Raw genomic sequence first — 18,029 nt, 5'->3', positions numbered from 1 at the left:
TTTTGGTCAATGTCCCGTATACCCGTCCCATCCCACCACGTCTCCCAACATATTACCCGCAACCAAGCACCGTCTCCAACTCCAGATCACCAAATGTCCTCTCTCTCCTTCCAGAGTGATCCTAGGAAAAAACAGTCAAAGAGGGATGAGGCCATCCGTAAAAAGATAGAGTCCGAGCTCTCGCGCAAACGCACCATCTCTACCACTCAGGGACAACGCTCTAAGCGTGGTGTAGGAAAGGCAACCCCAGCCAAAGGCACCGTCGCCGCCCTCAAGCCCAGCCCTGCCCTTACCGTTCCCGAGAACATCACCGTTGCGGAAGCCAGTCAACTCTGTGCTGCAAAACGCACAGATTGCGTCCTCGTTGTTGATGACGAGGAAGGACTGAGTGGAATATTTACTGCCAAAGATTTGGCGTACAGAGTACCGACTCTCTTCCTCCGCGTTTTCGGACTAGGGTGTTGACCTTGGTTTTCAACAGGTCACCGCTGAAGGTCTCGATCCCCATACGACTCCCGTCAGTCAAATCATGACGCGCAACCCCATGGTCACTCGCGATTCTACGAGTGCAACCGAAGCTTTGCAACTCATGGTGTCCAGGCATTTCAGACATCTGGTACGTTCCTTTCGTTTTCTCCCGTATCGTTCACTCATGCATTTTGCTTGCAGCCTGTTTGTAACGAAGATGGCAACGTCGTCGGCTTACTAGATATCACAAAGGTCTTCCACGAGGCTCTTGGCAAAGTTGAGCGAAGCTCTGCTGCCTCCGAACAGCTGTTCAGCGCCATGGCTGGCGTTCAGTCCGAGCTCGGGGGAGCCGTAGGATCCAATCCTCAGGCTGCAGCCATGCTCGCATGGGCCGAGAAACTCCGGGAGAAGACTGCTTTGCCAGATCTCACCACCGTTATGGACTCGCGCACGCAGCCGGCTACCGTCGGCCCCAAGACGACTGTCCGCGAGGTTGCAAAACTTATGAAGGAAAGAAGAACAACCGCGGTCTGCGTTATGGAGACTGCAGGTCCGGCAAGTCCCGGGTTACCTGCCGGGTCAAGGATTGCTGGTATTTTTACGAGCAAGGACGTAGTTTTGCGAGTGATCGCTGCTGGATTAGATGCGGGAAGATGCAGTGTTGTTAGGGTCATGACGCCCCACCCTGATACCGCTCCTCCTACTATGAGCGTTCACGATGCTTTAAAGAAGATGCACAGTGTGTCTGGTTATTATTTTATGTGGACCTTACTAACAAACATTTATAGATGGGCATTATCTCAATCTGCCAGTCATTGAAGAGGACGGTCGTCTCGTAGCCATTGTTGATGTTCTAAAGTTGACTTATGCAACTCTTGAACAGGTATGCTTACCCACGTAAAGAGAATTTTTCAAACTCAAATTTACATTTCAGATGAATGCTATGGCTGGTGGGGATACCACGTCGACTGAAGCAGAGGGCGGCCCTATGTGGGGTCGTTTCTTCGACTCTATCGGTCATGAGGATACGGAGTCTCTCTTTTCAGGCTCTCACGTCACTCGAGATCACCGCTCCTTCTCCTCGATCAACGACTTGCACCTACAGCAGTCTCCCCATTCCGAAGTTCACCCCAATGATTCGGCTTCAGTCATAGACGACGACCCCGTCTCCGTTCTGGACGGATATCCACGACACAAGGGGCTTAACATCCCGTCAGGTGCTGCGCCAATTCCCGTTGATGATGGCACCTATGTCTTCAAGTTCCGAACTCCCAGCGGCCGCACTCATCGCTTCCAGGCTCGCCACGACGACGTTGAGCATCTCCGTGAAATTGTTTCGGGAAAACTTGCTACGGACCCCTTCTTCACTGAATTCCAGCCCAAGAATGAGGACTCGCCCAAGCCAGACCCGATTGATTTCCACCTGTCCTACACCGATGCGGACGGTGATACTGTTTTGATCACATCGGACGACGATATCACGGACGCAGTGAAAATTGCGAGGACCGCTGGAACTGATAGGGTGGTGCTATTTGTGCAGGGCGGGAAGGGCTGGGCAGAGGCTGGTGCAGATAAGAGCGAAGCCAAGGCAGCAGCCGTTACCGCTGCAGCGCAAAAGGAAGTCAAGGAGGTGGAGAAAGCAGAGGAGATTATTGTCGTGACCCCTCCTCCCGTTGAAGCACCTGTCGCTCAAACACCACCAGTTCAGACACATCGCCCACGTGCACCACCACCTGCGGAGGAAGTGTTCGGCATCCCCAAAGACTTGTTGCTGCCCGCGAGCATTGGAGCTTTGGCCGTGGTCATCATTGGCATTTTCACGATCTCCAGGCTGAGCTCCCCATCACACTATTAGCCCCCATTTTTTTCAACGGAAAACATTATGACTTCACCATACTTATATTTCCTATATACACAATCTTTTGACGACTTTCAACGACTCCGTTTCGCTACCTTTCCCATAGACTAAGTATAATTTTCTCATTTACCAGCGAATTGATATGAACGAATTTCTCACGTGATTTAAAATGATATCAAAGTGCACTCAAAGTTGACCAGGAGTTGAATTACAGTGCAAGTTGTTGGATACGGTGTGGTCCTCAGCCACCACTTCTTCTGCCTCCCCAACCCCGCGGTGGCGGTCACCCGCGAGTCGCGTTCCCTTAAATGCCCAAGTCGGAGCGGGAGGAAACGTTGTCGGCCCTGGTGCGCCTTACCTTTACCTCATCCTGCTCAATTGGCTAAACTGCGATGCAAATCTCCAAAGACGACGCGAATTTTCTCTGCTTTGTTGGACGAGCTCATCTTGGATGCAACACTGCAGTCGCATCATGAGGTGGCGCGGGGTCGAGCAGTGTGTCCGGTGTGCAACACCCAGTAAGTTTCCTTTGCACAAGAAAACCGAAATCAACTAATTGGCATACTGGAACGTGGAATAACAGGTGCGGTTCAGGTATTTTGCTTTCCATTCTCCTCTAAGCCTCATTCAATCTATTTGAACAGTTCACGTGTCTGGGTCGTCTGCTGGCGCCTCCCAGTCGGGGGTGGGGGCGTCTGCTACTTCCAGATCAGATACGCCTTCTTCCTCAGGTGAACACAAAACGTCCGCTACTGCGAATGGGTCCGCAGGAACGGGCTCCAGCACGCCAACAAGCGTGAAGGTGGACGGAACCGCGTTCTTGGACTGCGTCTCTTGCGGTCGGCAGGCGAGCCTTCACCCGTCTTCATGACAACGTACTTTCTGACCTTCCGGACAGATCGCATCGAACAGATATGCCCCGCACCTTAGTAATTGCATGGGTCTTGCGAGTTCTCGGCGGGGTGCCGTTAGAGGAAATCCTAAATCCAAGTTGGTCCTTTTTCTGGTTCTACAGTGTCTATAGTTTTGATCTATTTTTTGTAGACCAGCTTCCGACCCTGGGGGGTCGCCTTCGCCAGACTCAGATGGTAACATTTCCGACGAACGAAGTCATAACGCGAAAGGGAAAGGAAAGGCTAAAGGGAAAAGGGGTGGTACGCACTAGTATTGTCTTCGCTAGACAGTCCACTAATAGCTCACGACAAACGTTCAGCTGATGAGAGTGACTTTTCTCTCAAGCGGAAACGAGTGAATATTATTTTCTTTCACTCCACGATGAAAGTATTAATGTTCCTAGCCCACCTCCCCCCAATCATCTCCCAACAAAAAGTCAAAGAAAGGAAAGGCTTCTGGTTTGCTGCTTGTTTTTTTATTATTGTCATCAATTATTTTAATCCTACGGGTTCATTCAGGTTCACCCGTTTCTCGTGTAAAAGCAAATCCCGATTTAGGGATGCCGAGTAATGTGAGCTCGTCAAACTCCTATCGATGCCCTAATTGAACCTAACTCCAACAGTCGCACTATTCACCGACTACGAAGTCTCAGTCAAAAATACCATCAAAACTTCGAGATTCCTCCACTGCTTCCTTCCTCGACCGATCGTCGGCATCGTCTCGTTCTTCATCGCCTGAAGGAGTTTATGTCGCTACACCGGCTTCGTCACTCTCAGCTCAAAGCCCCCACCTTGCTACTACAGCCATTGGCACTGGGGGGAATTCAAGAGGACGCCCTCTTGGGACTGGTCCTCCGCGAAGACCGAGCCCACCACGACCTTTGGCTATACACCCATCACACTTTGGTTTGGGTGAGTCCCAAAGTTGACACTTTTGCTTGTCACTGGCTAAATATGTTTTGTCTTTCAGACGTGGAGGAAGGAGAGGAAACGGGTTCATCAACGGATACGTCGGACAGCTCCTAACTGGATTTCGTTTTTGCTATTTATTCCCACATACTCGCAAAGCATCCTGGACTGTGTGCACTCCATTTCGATTACTATTACTTAGTATGTACAATAGATAAAAGCAAACATGCTGATCATGACACTCATGCACGCCCGTCGAGTTTCCGGTCGCACCTGGTACTCGTTTGGTAGCAACATATCAGGAGGAGCGTTTCCGAAGACTTTCATGGAGAAACAAACCTTCGCAGTTTGTACCTTACGTAAATAACCTGCTGGTCACCGCAACTATGACACTGGTTGCGGTGTACACTCTGGCAGTTGCTGCCTCTCTTTCTCTTGGATACTGGGCAGGTACAAAGGCACGTCCGCAGTCCAACCTTTCTACCACTTTGGAAGGGGGCATAGAGAATTCTGTTGAGGAAATTGGTGACGGAAGTAAAGACTCAGAGACTGATGAACATCAAGCTGCGGTTGGCCGAATTTACCTCTTGGGGAAGGTGATGATTACAAGCTTGTGAGTGGTATCACTTCTTCTATTTTTTCTCTGAATCTGTATTGTTGTAGGCCCTTGTTGTTCGAACAGGCCTGGGGATGAGTTCGGGGAAAATAGCTGCTCAGTAGGTCCGCCCGCATTATTCTTTCTCTTCGAACTTAAACGCGACCAGGTGCTCGTAAGGGTCTGAAAAATTCTCAATGATTCTTGAGGCTCAGAGAAATCAGGCATGCAACGCTGGCATGCTACAAAATCGCAATGACAGTGAACCCGAAGGTGAGGCTGCTTTCTTTTGATTTAGAAGCACGTCTTTTATTTCAATTCAGTTGCTGCGGCAGTGGGACCAAGCTGGGTGAAGCATGCCGTTATCTCCAACATTTAATCATCTCATCACCTCAACGTGAAGCCAAACGAAAGTCGTTCTGCGTTGCACAGGTGAAGAAGAGCTCCTCGTGCTGGAGGCTCGAGCCCGAAGCCTGAAGCTTTGTGTAAGATCGATCGAAGACGCGTCAGTGTATATCAATGGCTACCTTTTTTTTTTGGCTCACTTCTTTTAAGTGGAAAGACACAGATCGCGGCTGGTTCGAGGACGGTTCTTGGGATATTAGGATCTGGGAGGTTGGTTAATCAGGTTACTGGCAAGTTGAGACTGTTATGAGCGTTGTGTATATTACTTGTGGCAACGGTATCAATAACAAACTTGCAACAAACACAGGACCCGCCCAATAATTACAGTTCTTCTTCAACAGCGCATTGCTAACACTGTCATTTCTGTTCCACTTTCCCTTTGTCATCTCTTTTCTTTCCCTTGGTCATTAACGAGGTCGGCACACTCAATCCTTTCACCCTTTGCCGCCATGTCGGCCCAGGCAACATCACCAGACGACAGATCTCAACAATATCTCCACACGCACCACTCAGAGGACTTCAAAGCGTCCTACGACGACCTCATCGATGAATACTCTGCACCCTACGCCTCCAATGCGCGACATCAAACTTTTGCAGTCAGCACACCACACACACACCGCCGTGGAAACTCAATCCCACTCCAGAAAGCCTTTTCAAAACATTCAGACGACACCTACGACACCTCGGATATCATCTACCCGCCAGTGATGGCGACAAAGGAAGTGGATGATAGAAGCGTGTGGCAAAAGGTGCGTCGCTTCAGAGTTTATTCGCCCCACAATTAAAAGTCAGGGCTAGCTCCTACCCGAGTCTATGGCATGTCGGTTCTATGTGGCCACCGTCCTCGTCGAAACAACGATAGACTTAGCTATAGAGGGGGAGCTGTTTCTGCGGGTCCGTGAAAAGATGAAGGCCGACTCACAAACGGACGATGGCGCTCAAATGGCCACTTCAAGGATGCCGGTATACCTCAGCATCTTCGCGCTAGCGCAGTAAGATTCAAACCATTGCCATATGTTGCACCTGACTTATATCTCTCTAGCGTATTCCAATTTGTGATGGCTGTGGATGCGGTATATGCCCGCAATACCCTGCAATTCATCTGTCTAACGTGAGTTACGAGTCTTCCGGTTCTTCTCCCCAAAACTAACATTTTGCAGAATATTCAACGCGCTCTTTCTCATTTATGCTATTATCCAAATCAAAGAAATTCGTGATGCTTTGGTGGGCGCGTCTACACCAGGAGTCTCCAATATCCCCATAAACGTCTTAACGACAATAATACCCATCGTAATATCGGTAGCCGAAATCGCTTACATCGGTTTGGGCTGGAAAATATACCACGAATTCGGGTGGAAAGTTTACAAGTTTTTGGGTGCCGATCGCCGCATCAAGAAAATGTATGCCAATTACCAAATCTACGAATGCCTGGTCAAGTTCGACGTCTTCTTCTGGGCGGGCTTTTCAGTCCAATTCATCTGGCTCGTGCTCCAAGACACGGATTGGGAATACTACGTTACTTGTGCCGCACTTCCCCTTTCTATTGTCCTATTGGTGGAGGGTCATTTGGCTGCACGGCACGAAAACAAGTGGATGATGGCGACCTTTATGTCGGGATGCGTCGGTGCGATGGTTTATTTTATTTACAAGGTGTGTGGGATGAGGATCTCTTTCATGTTTGATTGATTTACTTTTGTTAGCTCATCAAAGTGCTTCTTTATCTGGGAACCGACCAGTATCGGCTTGTGTGGAAGTCCCTCACTGTATTCTGTACGAGATTATTACCTTCTTTCTTGAACCTTCGCTCAGTGACCTTACAGCTGTCATTGCCATTGCCCTCCTTTTCGCTACATTCGTCTTTTCCATCATTATCCTGAGGAACTTTGGACAGGGACTCAAGGATGCTCGTACGCATCCCTCTCGTCTTTCAGCCTATCTACGCTAACCCCTTCTCTAGTCGCGCGAAAGAGCGCACAGGGCTTTGGCTCACAAAACCACCGACGAGCCGCCAGCACCAACCTCAACCGCATGAGCATTGATTAAACCTTCCACGATGACCCTTCATGGATTCCCCTTGTACAGTTAGTTGGAAATTCTTATATGACGACGAATGGACTTCCGCACATCTACAACTAGCATCTTTCTTGTCGCACAACCACGCCCTGCACTCCTTCCTCATACCTTACCTTATTCCTATATCTGCTCCTGGCATAACTGTTTGCCGTTTTTGGTACTTCTCTGGTAGATCCATATGTACCTATTTTATTTTATTCCTCATTGGAGTAGTCTACTGTGTTTCTTAGTCGTTCTTTTCGCTTCAGGGTTTCTAAATGTACTTTTAGTATCTGAGTCAATGAGGTTCTTCAAATGGAAGGAAGTCCGATCATCACAAAAGACGCCAACGTGTCAGTGTCAATTTGGTGTCAAACCGGCGAATGCAAAACTAACGATTTTGAGGCTCGCCTTTATCTCTCATGTCTCAACGGTGAGTGCAGACCGGGTACTGCTTGCCACTGTGTCATTTGAAAATCTTTCTGACAGAGTTAGAGCGCCTGGTTTACTTCGCGATCGTTCAACGCTCCTCGGCACCCCACCCATCTCGGGGCGATCATCTCCCTTCGATGGTATCCAGGCAAATGGACACCGCTACGCAGACGACCTCGAGGGTCAAAATGATGAAGCTTTAGAAGGTCTGAGTTCAAAAGTCAGGCAACTGAAGGATGTAAGTGAGTTGAAGCGTTGTTCTGGTCTGGTCTTTCGTCTAACATGCTTTATTCGCTCCCATTTAGCTCACAATTGGTATTGGCAACGAGGTCCGGGAGTCTACGATACAGCTAAGCCAGATGGTGCGTCATTTTCCGCGTCACATTCCGTTGTTTAGACCTGACAGACGTCCGCAGAACGATGCCTTCGCAGAGACGGGGTCAATCCTTTCTGGAACTTTTCGAAGAATGAACAATATGGCTTCGAAGCAAGGCTGCCGCTGGTTGTGGTACATTGTTTTTCTCGTCGTTGTGTTCTGGTTCTTCCTTGTAACTTGGTGGTTTCGACGATGACTCCCCCTTGTATATTAGACCAAAAACTGCAATGGATATACCAGAATTCGAGACCCGAGAACGAAAATAATTACTAAATATACAGCAGAATACTCGAGGGGGGAAAAGAGGGTAGAGATCGTCACCCGTGTAGGTGCAAATATTAATCATCTCGAAGCCTAGCGTTACCAATCTCCCAAATCATCCGCCGGCGAAGGTACGGCATATCTTTCTGGGTAAAAATGAAGTCATCTCGCCCTTGGGAAAGAGCCTGCAGGAACTGGCAAGTAAAAACCCCACAATCGTACCCATTCTCTTGTTGAGGTGTGTCCTACCAGTTTTTGTTAGGTGGGTTACCTAGCAACGATGACGCCTCAAAAAAATGCATACATCTGGTGCCCAGTTTTCCCAATCGGTGAAATCAAACTCTTTTTTCTTCTTGTTACGGTGCTCAGCATCGAGGTATGCTCGCAAGTGCTAAAGAGATGTAAAGAATTGGCAAAAGTTAGAAAGGATAGATGTTGTTCTTCACCTTGAAAACCTGCTCTTTCGCCATGCCCATGCTGTCATACGACTCTATCCGCTTTTTTCGGAGGTTTATGGCTCCAGCGGTCCAGTGAGCATTATTGTGGTTCACAGGTATCAGAATGACGTCTTTGGAGAAGATGTCAATCTGATGGGAGGATAAGCAAATGCCAAGGGGTGTTCGGAGGCTGGAAGAGAAGCTCACTTTCTTTGTCCATTTTGCAAGTCGTGCTTTCTCGTAGCCCTCTTTGGTGAGCTTTGTCCAAAAGAAAGTGCTGAAGAAGTGCACATTTAGCGGCGTCCCTTGCCCGTTCGTCGGTGAATTCTCTTTGCAACCATCAGACCGTGCAAGTATCATAGCACCGTAAAAATTGATGAGTTCGTCGTTCAACCATTGACCGGGTTTTAGTCGCTCAATATCCTGATCCGTCACCTGCTCCCTCGCAAACTTGGCGACGATGCCTCGCTTTTTCAAGATGTTGCTGACAACCGCGTCATCTTGAGAAGGGAGTTGAGATGGTAGGGAAGGACGAGATGGGCGGAGGCGGCTTTCAATCGCTTCGTCTTTGACACGTTCTGAAATTTGCATTTGGTCTAGAGTTGGTGCGAACGGCTTGGGGGGTCCAGGCCTGCCGTGGAGGATGAGTATGTGCTTATGAGTAGTCGGCAAAACCTACGATTTTATAGTCACAAGAGCCTTCTTGAAGGCAGACAACAAAAAGTATTCATCCTAGCAGCAAATTCGTCAGGGGCTTCAGAAAGAAAGAAAAAACGCTACCACAGGGGGTGCCGGTGCTACGGCGGACGATGAACCACGAACGGTGGCTACAAAACGGGACATATCAACAATGTAGATAGCCAAGTGGGTATAAAAAAAGCGCAGACCAATGCTTGCGCTACCGTTGACAGCTTGCTCCACGCGTCGTTCATAATTCAGCAGACCTATGTTGGTCATTGAGTGGACATTAATTGAGTGTAGTAGAAGAAAAAAACCTTTGAAATCATCAAGACTAGAGGAGTATCCTGATGAAGAATTAGGTCAAAAAGACAGAGAAATAGAATGAATCAGACCTTGAACACGTCTGAGGTCATACAATCTTTTTGTGAATTCCTCTCGCATTTGCAAACGATCCGCGTGGACTTTGGCTTTGTGCTGCACATCGTTGAACAAAAGTCGGGACAAACATAACAAACAGGACTCACAACAGTATGGTGAATGTGCTGTCGCTTTTTATACGGCCTTTGCTTGCCTTGCTTTATTGCCGGTTTGATTTTACGAGGAGGAAGTGCTGCAAGCGCCGCATCTAATCCAATTGTGGGAGCGTAACCAAGTAAAAACTCGGGAGGGTGGCCCTCTGGACAAGTTTGCGAGTTGTTGGGTTGAGAATTCAATGAACTGACGCATTCAGAGAGCAGACTCGATCGCGACAGTAAGTCTATCGGCTCTGACGCGAGGCGACGGGTATCTGTGCTCTGAATGTTGGAGAGAGAAGCGTCGAAGGCTAGTTTGTGTGAAAATGCGTCTGAGGTGTTTTCAGGACCTTGGCTCCAGTGCTGTAAAGATTGCTGTCGTCGCAGTTTCTCATCAGAATGAGGAGGAACACCAATATCCGTTCTCGGCCAAGTATCTTCCTGGTCCATTTGACATTGTTCTTCTAACAAATCGAACTGAAAAGCGCCTTTCGTAGAGCAATCTAGATCCTGTCCTAGTTGATTCTGGGCTGGCAGAGCTTGCCCCGTCCGAGTGACCACATGCGCTTCCAAAGCTCCTGGACACCACCGTGGAAGCAGACTCCTGAATTGGAATGAAAACGATGGATCCGCTACCGGAAGAGTCGATAATGTTCTTGGTGGAAGTGTTGGTGATGGTACTGGCGGAGGTGGCGGCGACACTTTGAGAGAAGCAATGGATCCAAACTTCAAACAGGACATATGACGAGAAGACCCACCAGAAACAGATGACCCCCATATCGAACGTCGTGCCCGTCGGGCCAACCGCTTTGTCTCGCTAAATGCCTTGCGTGCTGTCTTGTCGACTAAGAGCACGGAGTCCCCCACCCACCCTTTCCATTCCTCCATGAGTCCTGGCTGTGAAGAACTAGCAGTATGGTCGTCAGACCTTGTCTTTAAAATTCGCGCTTGCTTGACTGAATGGATGGGCTCAAGAGGTTCCTCGGCTGGCCTTTTTACTCCAGTCATTTGGCAGCGATCGCCAAACCAAGATCGAAACCAGCTGCCCCCCTGGAAAACCTCAAGAGGCCTGCGCTTCCAAGTGCTACGAAGTCAAGCTTTGGTAAAGTTTGCTCCTGAGGTGAGGTATGCGGCGCCTGCTGAATATTGAATCCCGGAGGTATAATGAAGGTATAAGTTAAAACTTGAGCGCCGAGGTTGTTCAACAAAGAGTGATGTGGGTGTGAACAACTTGTACGTTAAAAACAATTAAAAATTGCCTCCTTGGCTCAGTTGGTTAGAGCGCCTCATAGAAATATGAGTAATTTTATGATTAGGCCAGGCGCGAGGTCGTAAGTTCAAGTCTTGCCAGGGGCATTATGAATATTCAATTGAAGAAAGTTGTATCATTTTTTGGAGGCGCGAAAACATGCAGGTAAAATGCAGGACATCCAGTGGAGATAAACGATTTCAAATACTGCGTGCAAGACAGGTGGTGATGCTTTTCGGGGTGTGTCCGTCACCTAGGCATGGGCTCTGCAAGGAAAGGGGAAGAATGGAGGTATCTGTTGCCTATAAACAGCGCAGAACAACATCGTATTATAACGTTAACGGTTGTCCACCATCCGATTGCCTGCCCCTCAGTGACCTTTTGTTTCTCTTGCTCTCACACGATCCTAGGCAACGTATAAGATCCCTACAGCTCCTCTTGCTCCGCCTCGATACTAATCTAGCCATCGCCCCACAAGTTACGTCTTTACCCACATCACACCGTCCAAAGCACCATGGGCATGAGCTACCGTCGTTATCTCGCCGGAGAGCGCATCTACGGCTGCTCAACCTGCAAGACTCACCTTGCTACTATTCACTCGATGATGTCTCGAGTACGCTTATCGTGCATTTATGTTCCTGGCGTCGGGCTGATCGGCCACTCTTTTATAGGCCTTTAATGGGCAGCATGGTAGAGCCTACCTTTTCGATGGAGTGTGAGCGCACCCTTTCAACTCAAACCAGTTCCACGCTCATGGCTTCATTTCAGCGTCAATGTCATCGAGGGCGAGCCCAATGACCGTGCAATGACTACCGGAAATCACACTGTTCGGGACATATACTGCTGTAAATGCGGCACCACTCTGGGCTGGAAATATGTGGGTCATTTCTTTTCATCCACACAACGCAGGTCCGCTGACAGACAGTCTAGGATAAGGCTTATGAAGCATCACAGAAATACAAGGAAGGCAAATACATCCTCGAGCGCAATCTCCTCGTGGACGTGCAATAAAGCGTTCACATCTATTCTGATTCGCTCGTCTCTAGGTGATGGTTGTATACCTGCGACCTCATCTCGAAGCCAAGCAGTAACCGGTTGACCCAACTACCCAGCAGGCCGTTTGATCGTATTTCTCTAGGTTTCACCTCACCGTCTTTGGCAACATTCGCCAGTTTCAAGAAGAACAGGAAATAGCAGGGGGTTCTCATTAGGGATGAAGGGCACGCACCATTCACCTCCCTACTCACCCGCACACCGCCAGATTTCATTTCGACTTGTCGCTGACCCTTATCAGTCTTTGTTTCGTGTCGCGGATTCGCTGTCTTCGATCTTGAAACCCTTTACCACCGTTTCATGACGCCTATTTCCGCATCATTCATTACCGACAACTCAACATAGATTCCTCGGTTTTGATAGTCCGCCACCATACTCCCCGCCACATTTCCATTGTCATTTATTTCTCGCGACTTTTGGTTGTTGAATTCATCACTAAACGATATTCATCCTTCGTCACTTACTTTGCTATACCTGGTTTCCGGAACTCGTACTCGGTGTAGGCTCTACGAAAAGTGCCGAGAACTGTACTTATCCCCACGATTTTTTCTTCCATCCATGTACTTGCCTCCGAGTAATCTATGGATGGGTGTATCCGACAGCGCTGAGAGCCAGGAAGTTGGGTGACAATCCATCAAGATAGGACTTGAAGGTAATGCGTTGTGATTTTTTTGAGCTCGGGTGAGGAGCAGGCGACTCTTCTCGTGGAACAATATGGAGACTACCAGGAGCCGAAGCACCTGAAGCCTCAGGAAGGACGCGAAGATCCGTTGGTGCTCTACGCAACGAGACCAGAGCAAGTCGTCGCCATTGTCTCTTCAACCGGGAATAGCGTGCACTGAGCAAAGTTTCACCGTCTCAAAGGATGAGGATAAGAATATTCATAAGTACGAGACATCTCAGTTATTTTCAACCAGATGGATACCCAATTTACATAGAACGATACAGCTTGTTACACAAGTTGGAAGAGAAATAGATATTCTTCCGGGTTGCGGAGCAGTGCCTCGTAGCGTATACTTAGAGCAGCGACCAAGGCAGCGACTCTGAGAGCTGAGCCTGAGCAGAGCTCTTGAGGAACTTGCGTTTGACATCATTGATGAACTAATGAATGACCATCTTGATCGGATTCTGCCGAATCCCCAAGCAAGTGTCCCCAAAGTGCAACAAAATTCTGTTCAACATCCCCAAGCGCGCCGCTGCTGCGTATAAATACTGTCTTTACTTCTCCCCTCATCATCACTCCCCTCCCGCCCAATTCTCTCGTTTCAAAGCTTCAAAGTTTCCTTGAACTACAACAATGGGTAAGTCCTCTTCCTCAGGCAGCTCACCACGCGTCCTAACCCTTCTTTGTCGCTCAAGCTACAATCACCATGTCTCGCCCTTTTATTTCGTCGCCATTGGCTGACCCATCAACTTCAAGTCGAACTGTCACTCAGAGGGTGCTGCCGAAACGCAATACATCATTTCCCTCTTCACGCGCGCTCCGACCATTCCCCACTATTTCGCACGCGTTCCAGCCATCGAGTTCCACCTCAAAAATCACGCATAGCAAACCTATAAAGCTTATTGAACCACCAAAAGACCAAAAAGCCATATTCATGCTCAACCTTACCCAGGCAGAGTTCAGCAGACAAGACGACGATTAGACAACCCCACCATTTTCCGTCACTTCCGGCAATCCACGGGACCACATCCTTGTCACGAGCGCTCTCGCACCTCCCTCCACCCCTTTAGGCCTCGGGTTTCAATAACGCCCATGATAAGAAAAACACCGTTCTATTATTCGAACCTTCTCTTTTCAATACCGTACCTGCCCTCCGATTTACCTTTACTTATCACCTTTCTTCTGCCATAACCTTTGTTGTTGTATTTGTACCGCATACACGGCCCGTTCTCAAAACTACAGTCTACCGCTACGGATTCCGTACCGCCTGCATTATTACGTACTTAGATCGTAACGTTCATACAACGTTCATATACCCATCCTCAATCGCAATCACCTCCTGACAAGGTGGACGATGACTACGACATCCCACGTTGCCATGATAGTGATGATGTGAGTCGCTTTCTGCAGAGATTTGGAGGATCTCTATCAGCGACGAAGTGGTTGTCACAAGCGCGATGTGGATGTTGTCGCTGGGTTCGAGATGTTGGAACGTACCACTGAGAGTCTGAGGGTACATGTTAAGAGTACTCCGGTTGGACTTATGCGGTCACGGCGTCGGTCGTTCCACCCTCTACGCTTAAGAGTAAAATAGTCTGGGGGGATCGTTTCGGCGAAGGAATCCGTTCGGTATTGACGTCCGACAGTGTCATAAGTTCGCTCAGGGTATGCCGCCCTGCGTGCAGAGGGAAATATGTATGGACTAGCATTGTCTGTTCACCAAACGATAAGCGCCAAAGTATGAACAGGGACGGGATCATACGTGCAATTTGAGCAGCGGGAGCACTTGAGCAAATCCAAGGAAATATTCTGATTTCTCGCACTGACGACTTAGGTTCTTGGGGGTAATACGCGCCGTAATACCGGACCTACAGAAAAAGATGTGGAGCCAATTACTACTTATGTATAGGCAAGTACCCAGCGGCAGAACAGATAGGACTGTACTTACAGAACGTCATGCCTGAATTGAGGGCGTCTCAGGGTGTTCTGTTTGGAAGGTATGATTAGGATGTGAGAGCGCCTCATGGCTGTCGCCTCCGACAGTTGCGGGTCTATCGCATTCGAATGGATAGCACGGAGGCGCGTTTTGGTAAGAATTGGGTTAAAACATTTGTTAGCTCTGCACATTGGCTATTAGATCAATTCAAAAAAGTCTTTCACATACACATCGAGATGGTTACCTTATGCCAACACGCCGTTGCATCTCTCCTCCCTTGAAATCGCGTGTGTACCACAAGCATGATTATTTTAATCACTTCTGGTGCCGGGCGTAAAATAAGGTTTTCTGTCGCGCGGTCGAGAACTGGATGAGGACGCTAAGGAATTCGTTGAACCTGGTGTGACATCATGACTCACTTCTTTGAGAAGGACATTGTTCTCCGGGAGCTGTGGATAGACGTAGGATTGAAAAAAACGGAGCACGTTGTGGAAACGTTTTGTTGGCCTTTTGTTGGTCTTTGGATTACTTTCCCATTGACCGGTACATAGTTGCCCGTTCAGGAGTCGAAGTCAGGAACGGACGAAAGGATGAATTCAGGGAGATCCAGGATGATCAGGATGAATCCGACAACGTGGCTGGAAATAGGACCGGAATTCCAGCGAATTTTCTAGTGGGCGAACCAAGTCCGACTCATATTGTCACTCACAGCTGCTTACAGCTTTGTTAGAGCCGTTTACTTTCTGTCTACCGAGGCTCTCTCCGCCTCTTTACGACCTCTCCACGAACTACGACGCCGCGACGACGATTCTCGCCTCTTTTCTGCTTTGCTCTTCTCGTCTTCGGCCCCCTATCTACAAATCCGTCATTTTCGTCTCTTTCCGACTCTCGACGGCAAATCTTCAACCTTCGACCCACTCTCGTTTACGATTGCTCTGACCTTTTTTGAGGTTTGTTCTCGTCAGTTTGCATTCTGTCCTCGCTTCTCACTTAACTTGTTAGAATGGACAACTGGAGAGTAGCTGTGCTGGGCGATGGCGGTGTGGGCAAAACAGCGCTAGCTGTCCAGGTGCGCCCACCCCTTGTCGTAAACACAGTTGGACTTGCAGATTAACGCTTTTTTACCTAGTTTACCCTCAACTGTTTCGTCGGTAAGCTTTTAACCTCTCATTTCTATTGTACAATGATCAACCAAGTATTGTCTTTTATCAGAGGTACCCCTCTCACTTACCATTCTCCGACACTCTCTAACAGCTCTGTAGACGTACGATCCCACGATTGAAGACGCATACCGGAAGCAGTTGGTGGTAGACAATAGGATGTGTTTTGTAGAGGTCATTGACACCGCTGGACAGGGTGTGCCTTCTTTCTCCCCCCGATACTTCTCATTACTCACCAAACACCAGAGGAATATGCCACGTTGCGTGATCAGTGGGTCCGGTGAGTCTTATTAGTACACCTCGTTACCCTAGCTTATGGGTGTTCAGAGAGGGGCAAGGATTTATCTTAGTGTATTCCATCGCCTCTCGGTCGACCTTCGATCGGCTCGAGGTTTTCCGCCAGTCCATGCGCCGAGTCAAGCGTGGTGAACCAATCTTCATGCTTGTGGGCAACAAGTGTGACAAGACCTACGAGCGAGAGGTGTCCAAGGAGGAAGGTGCTGCTATGGCGCGGCACTTCGGCTGTGAATTCATCGAGACCTCGGCCAAGACAGCGCAGAACGTAGAGCGCCTCTTCATGAACCTCGTTCGTGCATTACGACAGACCAGAATAGAGGCTGGGGGCTCAGTGCCGACCAAAACAAAAGAGAAGAAGCCGGGCAAGTGTATCATCATGTAGGGGACTTTTTTCTGGGATTTCTGGGCTTTAGACTCCCTTACATTTTTTTACCTTTTTCCACGATACCACTATGATCTCTTTTCTGCTTCCTTTTCATGTGTATCATTTATCCCTCACTTTCATCGATTGTTTGCAACACCGCACGTATGGTTTCTCATCACATACGCTTTCCGTTTGTACGCCGTTCAAACGAGCAATCTCCTCTGACCTGATGGCCACACCATCAATATACCCATAAGTAACAGCACTATTTGCAAAGTACGTGGCCTGTGAGTATCACTACACGTCGACAGGCTGCGCCTCGTACACACAAAAGTGATCAGTATCATCGACGACCTATCATGCCTTTCCATTGCGAAAATCCTGACTTCTTGGTACATTCTGTGCCTGACGATAATACTTTCCCAGTGAATCGCAATGCAATGGAGCGCAGCGAAATATTTCGTACGCCGTTTGCTAACGTTTCACGTCGCGTCCTGATAGTCGTTTAGGCGACATGTTTGCGCTTTGTGCACCTTGCTCAGACGCATCTCCTGGCGCGGAAGAAAATTTAGATCTCCACGAAAAAGCGGGCATACTAGAGGTTTTACTCCAGCTACTCCATAACCCACCGCCCCCTCCAGTGGCCATTTCCTTTGATGAGAAATTCACGACACGATTACCAAAGGTTCGATTTGAATCCCATACCGTCATTCCGCTGCCACTGCTCTCAACGATGTTCGAGCTTGCGGATAAATACGTCATTGATAGTCCGCTTGTGGAATCCCTCAAGGTTCATCTTGAGGCCCATGCGCCGGCACATCCTCTTCAAGTTTACAGTTTTGCAACGCTGCATGACATGGACAGGATTGCGTCAGAAGCAAGCCAATATGTAACGCCAATGGCATCCTATCGCCTCGATGAAGTCAAGGTTATCCCAAGTGTTCAGGCCTACCACAAGATCGTACGACTGCAGGATTTCCGAGTTAGGGCTCTTCGCGAGCTTCTTCTCGCAGAAGAAATATTTCCACATGGTAAATACTATTTGACCTGGCTTGAACGTTGGGTAAAGTTAGCTCCAAAGGTTACGGCGAATGTACATCTCACCGCGACAAAACGGTGGCGAGTTGGGATAGGCAGCGTAAGGCGTTAGCCGGCAGGATCGAGACTGGTGAGAGATACCGTAAATCTGTTCTAAGATGGGGATTGACGTATCTCCCACAGGGACCGATGTCGCAGGCGAGATGGATGCGCTGAGGGACGGCCTACGCGATTGCGAAACTTGCTATAAAGCCTGCACTGCGGCAGTTGAGATGCTCGCGGTAAGTTCAATCGTCTGCCTACCACGCAATCCTGATTCATAGTTTTCGTGCAGTATAAATGCAGAAAGGTGGCGAGAAGGCTGCACCAGCTTCCCGAAGGATACTGAA

General features: G+C 48.7%; 11 protein-coding genes across 11 annotated transcripts; 9 read left to right on the top strand and 2 right to left on the bottom strand.

Moving 5' to 3' along the window:
* Positions 1-6: 6 nt before the first annotated feature.
* Positions 7-2,475, top strand: LACBIDRAFT_181741 (uncharacterized protein). Its single transcript, XM_001874247.1, has 5 exons — positions 7-423; positions 482-616; positions 670-1,207; positions 1,257-1,351; positions 1,403-2,475. Exons 1-5 carry the CDS (start codon positions 10-12, stop codon positions 2,321-2,323), a joined length of 2,103 nt encoding a protein of 700 aa, XP_001874282.1. The 5' UTR covers positions 7-9; the 3' UTR covers positions 2,324-2,475.
* Positions 2,476-2,634: 159 nt separating this feature from the next.
* LACBIDRAFT_301784 (uncharacterized protein) lies at positions 2,635-4,245 on the top strand (the record flags this gene model as incomplete). Its single annotated transcript, XM_001874246.1, has 11 exons — positions 2,635-2,673; positions 2,735-2,844; positions 2,910-2,920; positions 2,971-3,173; positions 3,225-3,316; positions 3,371-3,480; positions 3,540-3,574; positions 3,624-3,678; positions 3,739-3,791; positions 3,843-4,131; positions 4,190-4,245. The coding sequence occupies 11 exons, from the start codon at positions 2,635-2,637 to the stop codon at positions 4,243-4,245; spliced, it is 1,053 nt and encodes a 350-aa protein (XP_001874281.1).
* Positions 4,246-4,818: 573 nt separating this feature from the next.
* Positions 4,819-5,378, top strand: LACBIDRAFT_301783 (uncharacterized protein; the record flags this gene model as incomplete). The annotated part of the gene is made up of 5 exons (XM_001874245.1): positions 4,819-4,844; positions 4,948-4,996; positions 5,047-5,072; positions 5,127-5,228; positions 5,279-5,378. The coding sequence occupies 5 exons, from the start codon at positions 4,819-4,821 to the stop codon at positions 5,376-5,378; spliced, it is 303 nt and encodes a 100-aa protein (XP_001874280.1).
* Positions 5,379-5,929: 551 nt separating this feature from the next.
* Positions 5,930-7,073, top strand: LACBIDRAFT_228346 (uncharacterized protein; the record flags this gene model as incomplete). Its single annotated transcript, XM_001874244.1, has 5 exons — positions 5,930-6,120; positions 6,171-6,239; positions 6,289-6,778; positions 6,829-6,898; positions 6,949-7,073. Coding segments are annotated over 5 exons (945 nt in total), but the record flags the coding sequence as incomplete, so codon positions are not given.
* Positions 7,074-7,602: 529 nt separating this feature from the next.
* LACBIDRAFT_399521 (protein transport protein BET1) lies at positions 7,603-8,184 on the top strand (the record flags this gene model as incomplete). Its single annotated transcript, XM_001874243.1, has 4 exons — positions 7,603-7,613; positions 7,670-7,850; positions 7,918-7,974; positions 8,029-8,184. 4 exons carry the CDS (start codon positions 7,603-7,605, stop codon positions 8,182-8,184), a joined length of 405 nt encoding a protein of 134 aa, XP_001874278.1.
* A 142-nt stretch (positions 8,185-8,326) lies between these two features.
* Positions 8,327-9,277, bottom strand: LACBIDRAFT_227913 (uncharacterized protein; the record flags this gene model as incomplete). The annotated part of the gene is made up of 4 exons (XM_001873615.1): positions 8,327-8,494; positions 8,554-8,640; positions 8,696-8,836; positions 8,894-9,277. 4 exons carry the CDS (start codon positions 9,275-9,277, stop codon positions 8,327-8,329), a joined length of 780 nt encoding a protein of 259 aa, XP_001873650.1.
* A 2,230-nt stretch (positions 9,278-11,507) lies between these two features.
* LACBIDRAFT_181316 (uncharacterized protein) lies at positions 11,508-12,779 on the top strand. Its single transcript, XM_001874242.1, has 4 exons — positions 11,508-11,741; positions 11,800-11,843; positions 11,897-12,005; positions 12,059-12,779. The coding sequence occupies exons 1-4, from the start codon at positions 11,643-11,645 to the stop codon at positions 12,137-12,139; spliced, it is 333 nt and encodes a 110-aa protein (XP_001874277.1). The 5' UTR covers positions 11,508-11,642; the 3' UTR covers positions 12,140-12,779.
* Positions 12,780-13,428: 649 nt separating this feature from the next.
* LACBIDRAFT_301777 (uncharacterized protein) lies at positions 13,429-14,137 on the top strand. The gene is made up of 2 exons (XM_001874241.1): positions 13,429-13,482; positions 13,541-14,137. The coding sequence occupies exons 1-2, from the start codon at positions 13,479-13,481 to the stop codon at positions 13,825-13,827; spliced, it is 291 nt and encodes a 96-aa protein (XP_001874276.1). The 5' UTR covers positions 13,429-13,478; the 3' UTR covers positions 13,828-14,137.
* Positions 14,138-14,177: 40 nt separating this feature from the next.
* LACBIDRAFT_321260 (uncharacterized protein) lies at positions 14,178-15,217 on the bottom strand (the record flags this gene model as incomplete). Its single annotated transcript, XM_001873614.1, has 5 exons — positions 14,178-14,270; positions 14,343-14,557; positions 14,673-14,713; positions 14,794-14,964; positions 15,201-15,217. 5 exons carry the CDS (start codon positions 15,215-15,217, stop codon positions 14,178-14,180), a joined length of 537 nt encoding a protein of 178 aa, XP_001873649.1.
* Positions 15,218-15,510: 293 nt separating this feature from the next.
* Positions 15,511-16,841, top strand: LACBIDRAFT_291884 (uncharacterized protein). Its single transcript, XM_001874240.1, has 6 exons — positions 15,511-15,731; positions 15,784-15,850; positions 15,911-15,932; positions 16,042-16,137; positions 16,188-16,221; positions 16,269-16,841. The coding sequence occupies exons 2-6, from the start codon at positions 15,785-15,787 to the stop codon at positions 16,618-16,620; spliced, it is 570 nt and encodes a 189-aa protein (XP_001874275.1). The 5' UTR covers positions 15,511-15,731; position 15,784; the 3' UTR covers positions 16,621-16,841.
* Positions 16,842-16,961: 120 nt separating this feature from the next.
* Positions 16,962-18,028, top strand: LACBIDRAFT_301775 (uncharacterized protein; the record flags this gene model as incomplete). Its single annotated transcript, XM_001874239.1, has 5 exons — positions 16,962-17,064; positions 17,112-17,633; positions 17,684-17,770; positions 17,824-17,921; positions 17,975-18,028. 5 exons carry the CDS (start codon positions 16,962-16,964, stop codon positions 18,026-18,028), a joined length of 864 nt encoding a protein of 287 aa, XP_001874274.1.
* Between the last annotated feature and the right edge of the window lies 1 nt (position 18,029).

This window comes from Laccaria bicolor, genomic scaffold (genome assembly GCF_000143565.1).
Source record: "Laccaria bicolor S238N-H82 LACBIscaffold_1 genomic scaffold, whole genome shotgun sequence".
Taxonomy (NCBI): domain Eukaryota; kingdom Fungi; phylum Basidiomycota; class Agaricomycetes; order Agaricales; family Hydnangiaceae; genus Laccaria; species Laccaria bicolor.
Note: the sequence above shows the minus strand (reverse complement) of the source record. Positions and strands in the feature narration are given on the sequence as shown.

Bases quoted from the DNA above. Each gene is read 5' to 3' on its own strand.
- LACBIDRAFT_181316 (XM_001874242.1), top strand. From the start codon at position 11,643: ATGGGCATGAGCTACCGTCGTTATCTCGCCGGAGAGCGCATCTACGGC. The intron at 11,742-11,799 runs GTACGCTTATCG...ACTCTTTTATAG, and splicing joins TTCACTCGATGATGTCTCGA to GCCTTTAATGGGCAGCATGG. The intron at 11,844-11,896 runs GTGAGCGCACCC...GCTTCATTTCAG, and splicing joins GCCTACCTTTTCGATGGAGT to CGTCAATGTCATCGAGGGCG.
- LACBIDRAFT_291884 (XM_001874240.1), top strand. From the start codon at position 15,785: ATGGACAACTGGAGAGTAGCTGTGCTGGGCGATGGCGGTGTGGGCAAA. The intron at 15,933-16,041 runs GTAAGCTTTTAA...TAACAGCTCTGT, and splicing joins TACCCTCAACTGTTTCGTCG to AGACGTACGATCCCACGATT. The intron at 16,222-16,268 runs GTGAGTCTTATT...ATGGGTGTTCAG, and splicing joins TTGCGTGATCAGTGGGTCCG to AGAGGGGCAAGGATTTATCT.
- LACBIDRAFT_181741 (XM_001874247.1), top strand. From the start codon at position 10: ATGTCCCGTATACCCGTCCCATCCCACCACGTCTCCCAACATATTACC. The intron at 424-481 runs GTACCGACTCTC...GGTTTTCAACAG, and splicing joins CCAAAGATTTGGCGTACAGA to GTCACCGCTGAAGGTCTCGA. The intron at 1,352-1,402 runs GTATGCTTACCC...TTTACATTTCAG, and splicing joins CTTATGCAACTCTTGAACAG to ATGAATGCTATGGCTGGTGG.